The 8,125-nt window shown below is 56.2% G+C and overlaps 1 protein-coding gene across 1 annotated transcript; it reads right to left on the bottom strand.

The window, feature by feature from the left end:
- Window positions 1-387: 387 nt before the first annotated feature.
- NR1D1 (nuclear receptor subfamily 1 group D member 1) lies at window positions 388-8,117 on the bottom strand. The gene is made up of 8 exons (XM_058704755.1): window positions 7,490-8,117; window positions 4,432-4,761; window positions 4,088-4,176; window positions 3,839-3,983; window positions 2,834-3,474; window positions 2,337-2,522; window positions 1,579-1,789; window positions 388-883 (listed from the first exon to the last, which is right to left on the bottom strand). Exons 1-8 carry the CDS (start codon window positions 7,518-7,520, stop codon window positions 684-686), a joined length of 1,833 nt encoding a protein of 610 aa, XP_058560738.1. The 5' UTR covers window positions 7,521-8,117; the 3' UTR covers window positions 388-683.
- Window positions 8,118-8,125: the final 8 nt, after the last annotated feature.

Raw genomic sequence — 8,125 nt, 5'->3', positions numbered from 1 at the left:
AGGGAAAGAGGTAGGTCCCTTCCCCAGGGAGGGGTGGGGGACTGGCAGGGGTGACTTGGGGGGCTCCTACTCCTGCCCCACGTTGACAATCAGTATGTCTGTTACGTGCGATTTTTCACCCCGTTGTGTTTTGGGTCAGGATTTTAAAGAAAGATATTTTTATGGTAATTGTTGCTCGTCTATTTTACTATATATTTATGTAATAAATATATGATGAAAATAACCCCCTTGGGCACCCCCCCTTAGACTTGTGTGCTGTTTCCCTGTATCCTCCCATCTGCTGGCAGAATACCCACCCCACAAACTGACCAGATGGAGAGGTGTGCCCCAGCCTTGGCAATATTTCCACCCCCACCCCCAAAACGAGCACACACCACAGAAGCCAGCTCAGCTGTGAACTATTGGATTTGAGACAGGAATAGAACAAATCGGGGGGCTAGAGAATAAGCGGGGGTGGGGGGGGCGGAGAGTGATTTAAATAGGGGAGGACGGGAGGGTCAGTGATGGGGGAGGGAGGCAGTTATTTACAAGAAGGCTCGGGGGGCCAGAGGCTCATCTTGGAATATTTTATAACAATATAAATAAGATTCTGGTTTGCTTTTCCTTTTCGTCTCGTAAAGGAGAGAGAAGTGCAGAGTTCGATTCTGTACAAGGGGGCAGCGGCAGAAGGCCGGCCGGGCGGGTCACTGGGCGTCCACCCGGAAGGACAGCAGCTTCTCGGAATGCATGTTGTTCAGGGTCCGCAGGTCCGGCAGCTTGAGCAGCAGCTTGGTGAAGCGGGAAGTCTCCGAGGGCCGGTTCTTCAGCACCAGAGCCCGAAGAGCCCGCAGCAGCGTCTCCTGGAGCTGCTCCACCGAAGCGGAATTCTCCATGCCCGAGCGGTCTGTGGGGAAGACGACAGCAGTGAGGCAGGCTCCCCGAGCTCCTCTGAGGAGGAACCGGAGGAGGTCTGCGAGGAGGAGGAGGAGGAGGAGGAGAAGAAGGAGGAGGACCCGGCCACCGGTGCAGCCTCTCCCTGAAGCCCCTCGGAGGGCCCACGGGGGGAAGGAGGAGGAGAGGAGCGCAACTCCTTCTCCCAGGCCTCTGCCCCGAGAGCAGGAGGCAGCTGAGAGCTGGGAGCATGGGCTCAGCAGGGCTGGTCACCTCCCATCCCACAAGGCCACTCTCCTTCCCTGAACAGGCCAAACGTGTCCAGGCTCCCTTGCTTTTTGCTCTGTAGTTCCCTCTGCCTGGGATGCCCTTCCCCCTCTCTGCCTGGCAATACCTTACTTGTCCTTTGAGGCCCCACTCAAGTGTCACCTCCTTCCCCAGCTCCCCCAGGCAGAAATAGTTGTCTGTGCTTCCAAAGCCCTTGGTTCATGCTTCTACTGTGACACTTATCTCACTGTTTTATAATTAGTCGGGCATGAGTCTGTCTCCCCAGCTAGACTGTGTCTGAATCATGTCTGTATCCCCAGTGCCCGGTGCAGGGCCTGGCATAGAGTAGGTACTCCATAAAAGGTGTGTTGAATCGAACTGCGTCCGCCTCCTCCCCCCCACCCCCCTCCAGGGTCAGGCTCAGGAGAGAGCTTGACCTACCTGCAGAGACAAGCACCACCGCGGTGAAGAGGCCCAGCTCCTCCTCGGTAAGCGCCAGGGAGTTGAGCTTCTCACTAAAGTCAAACATGGCATTAAGCAGGTCCCCCATGCCCATGGCTCCAAGTTCCTGCAGGCTGTAAGTGGTGCGGCTCAGGAACATCACTGTCTGGTCCTTCACGTTGAACAGCGATGCAAAGCGCACCATCAGCACCTAAGGGAGAGGGGACAGGGACAGTCACCCTGGTGGGGTGGGAGGAGCATTTGCCAAATTGCCCCTAAAGTTTTCCAAAGGGTTTACTGGCACCACCTTAGGTTTCTCGGGAAAGAGTGGGGGTGGGTTCTGAATGGGCAATGGGGTGGGGGTGGGGGAGAGATGGAAGGATGGGGAACATCACCCTGGCTTTAGAATCCAGCAGGGCTGAATCTGAGTCTTAACTTTGTCACTACCCGTGACCTGGGACAAGGTCGCAAAAGTTCACCAAAATTGATTTGAGTCTAGAATGGGGGTAGCAATGTGCCCTAAGGTGTTATTTCCAGGTAATGGGATGTGTTGAGACCCCAGCTGAGATTACAGAAGTCCCAGCCAACCTGACGCAGGAAGGGGAGGGATTCTGCCCCTTCCTTCAGCAGTCAGAGGCTGCCAGGACAAAGATACTGGGGTTCCAAAGCCTTTCAGAGCCCCTCCCTATCCTAGATACCAAGTCTTTCTGCAGGATCCTTCCCAAGGTCAAGAGCAGGGAGCACAAAGGGTCACTCACCTCAAAGGTTCCCGCCTTAAGCAAGGTGACCTGGTCGTGCTGAGAAAGATCACGAAAGCCGGGGATGTGCTTGGCAAACTCTACCACCTCCCGCACAGCAGGTGTGAAGCTCATGGAGAAATCCTCCCAGATCTCTTGCACGGTTCTCCCACTGCGTCCGTGGGGGTACATGTTCATGGGGCATGCCTGGAGGAGGAAGGGATTTGGGGAGGGGAATATCAACCAGACTGGCTCAGGTGGGTTCCCCCAGCAGGGCTGGACCCCAGCTTCTGCCCAGGTTAGAGGCTGTGGCCCTAGAGGATCGGTCTTTTAGGTAAAGGAGCAATCAGGTGCCAGGTGGAGATCAGGGATTTGCAGGCACAGCCCTTACTGCAAGGCTGAGCATCCTCCCCCCTGGGAAGAGGATATCCCTGCATGAGCCTCCAAGCACACCCAGCTGCCCTATGCTAAATCCAGTCTCCCAGGCCCCCTGCCCACCTCACCCCCAGTGCCCTCACCAGCAGAACATTCTTGGAGTTGCCCTGCCGTGGACTGTTGGCAGGTGCTTCGCCTTCTGGGGCTGGGTACACATGGGTGGGGCACAGACGGTGCCCGTTGCTGTTGGGCTGCTGGCAGCTGTGGTGGGCAGGGCCAGGGGGCCAGGCGGGAAGGTAAGAGGAGGAGGCCTGGCGTAAACCATTCAGGGCCTCATTATGACGCTGGGCAGCCATAACGTTGTCATTGGGGACAGGCGGGCAGCTCTGACTTTCCCAGCAATGAGGAGTGGTGGCTGGAGGGCTGCCCGATGCATGGTTGGCATTGAAGTTGCCAGGTGAGGTGCCCAGCTTGTCATGGGCATAGGTGAAGATTTCTCGGTGGGCCCGGGCCACCTGGGATATCACATCCTCCACTGTGGGCTCAGGACTTGGGGATCGGGGAGGTGTCAGCTGTTGTGGGAATTGGGAGAAGCCCACCAGGGGTGAGGGGGCCGGAGCGGGAGGTGGTGAGGGGCCCATGGGGCCTGGAGTCGGATGCTGGGTGGGTGAGTTCTCCAACGGGCACTGGCTGCTCAACTGGTTGTTGGCCAGGTTCATGGCGCTCTGCATCTCGGCAAGCATCCGCTGCTTCTCTCGTTTGGGGATGCGCCCAAAACGCACAGCTGTGACAGGATGAGAGCAGCGTCAGGAAGTTCTCCTACACACTCACACGCTTCTCTTCCTTCCTCTTGAAAGGGCAAGGCCCTGAACGCTTGGGGTTCTACATCAAAACTAAAACCAAGGCCACGCCCCTTGAGGAAGTTTTCCAAGTAGGGATTGCCCTATGAGGGGACCAGAGGAGCGAATAGTAAAGAAGTGTGTTTATCCAAAAAGATGAAAGATGGGCATCCCCTACACAGAGGAGACTCACCGTCTGACGTGTCTCTGTTGGGACTTTTTTAAGGGAGGGATTAACTCAAACTTTGGGTGGAAGGAAGTGGGGGGGAAGTTGTGGGGATGCTTTGTGGGGCAACAGTGCCGCCTTACCATCTCGAGACATGCCCACGGAGAGACACTTCTTGAAGCGACACTGCTGGCAGCGGTTGCGATTGATGCGGACGATGGAGCAGTTTTCATTTTTCAGACACCTTTTGTACTGGATGTTCTGCTGGATACTCCGACGGAAAAAGCCCTGGAAGGATGGGGGCAGCTAGTGAGCATCTCCATCCAGGCCAGGCCTATGTGTCCGGGGGAATGAGGTCATACCTCTCTGCCCTTACCCCCAACCTGCCTCACCTTGCAGCCCTCACAGGCATGCACGCCATAGTGGAAGCCCGAGGCAACGTCCCCACACACTTTACACAGTAGCACCATGCCATTCAGCTCTGTGGGAAGAGAGGGGCAGCAGGTGAGCAGGAGAGCTGTCTGGCCAGAGATGTGGAGGTTTTCTGGGCTGGAAATTCTAGGGGAAAAGCTGAGGAGCTCCTCCAGTATTCAGACTGGGCTGGACAGCGGTTGGTGCAACTCTAGGAGAAATCCCTGAGGCCAGGGTAGGCCCTGGGAATAACCGTGTCATCTGAACACCAAGTCCCAACCTAGTCCTGGCCGACTTCCCCCAAATCAGCTGGAAATTTACGCACTGGTGATGTTGCTGGTGCTCTTGCTGGGGGACACTCGGCTGCTATCTTCCAGGGCCACTTGTAGACCCCCTGAGGGGCTCCCATTATAGAAGGAGGAGGAGGAGGAGGAAGATGAAGAAGGGGAGCCATCATCACTCAAGTTGGGTGGAATGCTCCCAAAGGAGCGAGCTGGGTCCTGAGTGAGGGATCCAGTGGGTGATGGTGGGAAGTAGGCAGGGCAGCCTTGACTCAGGGACTGGAAGCTGCCATTTGAGCTGTCACTGTAGAGAGACTCAGGGCTGGTACGGCTTGGGGAAGAGCCGCTGGAGCCAATGTAGGTGATGACACCACCTGGCAGGAGAACACAAGGGAAGGGGGTGTCAGCACCATGTATCTTTGGTCCTAGGGCACCACTCCTGCTCATCCCCCATCTACCTCTCACTGCTGCATGCTCGGAAGTTAACTGTGGAACCCTTAATCTTGGAGTCCCAGGAAGAACCACAATAAGCAACTCCCCAATGCAAACCAGATATCACATGGCCAACCGACACCCCAAGGCTCTTTGCAGGGTACATTCAACTTCTGCCTTGGGTGTGAGGTGCCTCCCTAAAGGCATGACCTCTGCAGGCATCTCATATATGTACCCCGCTACCCCGGAAGCCTTCCTTGGGAATACGGACTGAAGCTAGCTAATGACTTCATCGTTAGTGGCAGATGTGAGGATGGGATGAGCAGCTGAGACCCATTCAGAATGCCCAGTTTCACCCTCCAAAAAAAAAGCTGCCAATTTTAACACCAAGACCACTCCAGGGATGAGACTATTTGGGGCAAGCTAGCCAACAGTGAGGAGAGTAAGGTCTTACAAGAGTAAGACAGTGACATTCCCCCAAAACTGGAAGACGTTTCTCCAAAGGTACTGAAACTACCCAGGCTGGTTCCCCTGGCCTCCAAAAGCAAGAGTCAGAGTAGACTCTCCCTCCGCGTCCAGGGAAGACTTAGCAATGCCCATTGCAGGTTGGTGGACATGAAAAACAAATTGTCCAGCCTAGGGCTTAGGAATTCCCCTTTTAGATCTCTCAGCCAGGTGACAACGACCTTGGCTCTCGGCCATTCAAGGGACTTCGACCCTCTGGTTACATTGTCAACCAGGTGTTTGTGCTCCCGTGGCATTAGCAGGAGAAAAGGTGACCTGCCTGCCACACCTTTGCCAAGCACCTAGCTTGGCCTGCCATGGGTGGGGTGGGAAAAGGGAGGATCCTAGGACACGTGTGAGCCAACACAAGCCATGTCACCGTATATCCAGAGGCACATGTCTTGCTCACCCACTGACACACACTGAGCTGGGCAGGGCAACCCTAAAATAGCTCAAGGTTGGTCAGGGTGAACCCAGCTCCCAATAAAATAGTTGCACAACAGGTCAGCTCCTACAGTTTCAGAGCTGGGTGGGGGGTGGGGGGGGGGATGGGATGGGATATCATTTGGTGGTAAATGAACTTGACCTAGTTCACCCATCCCCAAAAAGGGAGTAAGACTTTCATCCAAAGATGATTCTAACCTGGAAGTGAGGGGCATGCTCAAAAGAATCTAGTTCTAGATCCAGATCTATCAGAACCAAATTGATCTGTGACCTAGAGGAAGTTACCTCCCCTCTCTCTCTGGGTCTCAGTTTTCTGTGACCAAAAAAAAAAAAAAAAAAAGACTTTCAGTAATGATTCTGGGATGTAGCTGTAGCTGTTCTGGGGAAGTCCTTTCTGACAGACTGCTGCTGGTTTGGTGGGGGTGAGGAGTTAAGACAGTGTTTGCAGGAGTCAGGAACAGAAAGAATTTGGAATGTGGTGAAACTGAGTCTAAAGGCAGTAAAATGAAGTAGGTGCAAACAAAATAAAAAGAAAAGGAACGAGGAGACAAGAGTGGCTAAATGTGAGGTACCATTGAGGAGTGTAAACACGAGGCCATGAGAGGTCAGGGAGAGCTCCAGTTTACTCTGCTTCAGGGATGGGGAGAAGGTTCCCCACCCCCCTCCCGTCCCAGGCAGGCGGACAGGAAAAAGAGGCAGGCGGGGGCGGTGAGTCAGCCCGGCTTCACCCAGATCTCGGCGGGGCGGGGCGGGAGCCGGGCCCTCAGCCGGCCTCACGTCCTCACTCCACGTGTGCCTCCTGCACGTGGCTCCCCAACGAGGAACCCCGGAACCCAAGGCCCCGCCCCTCCCCGTCCCGTCAATCAGGAGCATCAGCCCCGCCCCCGCCCCGCCCCTCCTGGGCTTCCAAGTCCCGGGCTGGGCCCCAAACGCCAGCCAGGCCGGGGCAACTGAGGGGAGGAGAGAAGGGAACACGCGTTGCCGGGGCGACCGGGGGGGGCGGAGCTCATTATGTAACGGGGCCGGGAGACAACGACCAATGGGGTGGCGGCCACGGCTTCTGCTGAATGAAAACAAACGCAGCACGTGGGCCCGGCTCCGCAGCCATGTGAGCCCTCCGGGCCTCCCGGGCGCTGTGGGTGTCCTCCCTGGGGCCGAGCACCACTCTGCTGGCTCCTCAAGTGCCGCTCCCTACTGTCACTGAGGATTCCCCAGTGAGATCCGACCCATTCCCCCAGCCCCTCCTGCCTGGAGCCCCTATCGTCCCACTGCTTTTCAGGTTCCCTTGAGCTTGCAGGAAATAGGGGAAGAGAAAGAGAGGAAGGCGAGGATCATCTTTCCGAGAGGGTCAGCCATGCTACAGCTGCAGGGCAGGGGGGAGGGGGAAAAAGGGGCGTTTGAGGCACTGCTCCAAAGCTCCCAGTCCCTCTAAACTGTGCATCTTATCACATATACCCGCTCTCCATCTCCTCCTGCCCGGGATCCGAGTCCATCAGGCTAAAAGGAGCTTTGGGACTCTGAGAGGTGGTGGTGGGGCGCCTCTGGGCATATTCCCAGGACGAATAACTCGCTCTGGAAATCCCAGCCTATGGTACCCATTATGCTAGCAAATCCCCAGACCGAGGGAGTCCCCAGCCCCTTAAAAAGTTCCTCTTGTTCTAAGGCATACATGGAAGCGAAGAGACAGTACCAAAGGATGATGATAGTAAAGAATCTCAGTACCTGTGTTATTGTTGGAGTCCAGGGTCGTCATGTCTTCACCGGCTGAGAGCGGTCATTCAAACTGGACCTTGACACAGACTGGAGGTTGCAATTGCTGCTGTCGCCCCCTGGACACTGACTGAGGGCGGAGAGTGGATCCCACGGATCACAAACAAGATCCGAGGCACCCTGCAGCAAGGTCTCGGGGTTGCCTGACTGCAGCCCTGCAAAAGGGTAGGACGCAGAGGCAACGGAGGTCTGCTTTGCATGGGAAGAGCAGAGTGTGGGGGAGGGGAAATCAGCCTGCTGTAGTTCTTCTAGCTGGAAGGTAGCAAGGAGGGTCGGGTCTCTGCAGTGCACGGGGTGCCACTGCCTGACGGCTCCACAGCGCTGCAGGGTAGTGAATCTGGAGCTCCCGGTGCAAAAGTCCCAGAGGGAGAGAGGTTGCAGTCAGGAAGTAAGTAGGTGATGGGGAGAAACGGGGCACCCAGGCGCAAAGAAGCGAGACGTGTGCCCTGCTACGTTCCCTCGGCAGCAATATTTCACTCTGCCAATCTCAGCCGCCTTTTGCCCCAGCCTTTTTCCCCGGGACAGAGGGCTCTGCGCAGGCGCCGGCAACCCAGGGTTCCCGGGCCGCACGCGGCACTGGAGCAGGTA

The sequence above is a fragment of the Neofelis nebulosa genome, chromosome 16, assembly GCF_028018385.1.
Source record: "Neofelis nebulosa isolate mNeoNeb1 chromosome 16, mNeoNeb1.pri, whole genome shotgun sequence".
Classification (NCBI taxonomy): domain Eukaryota; kingdom Metazoa; phylum Chordata; class Mammalia; order Carnivora; family Felidae; genus Neofelis; species Neofelis nebulosa.
Note: the sequence above shows the minus strand (reverse complement) of the source record. Positions and strands in the feature narration are given on the sequence as shown.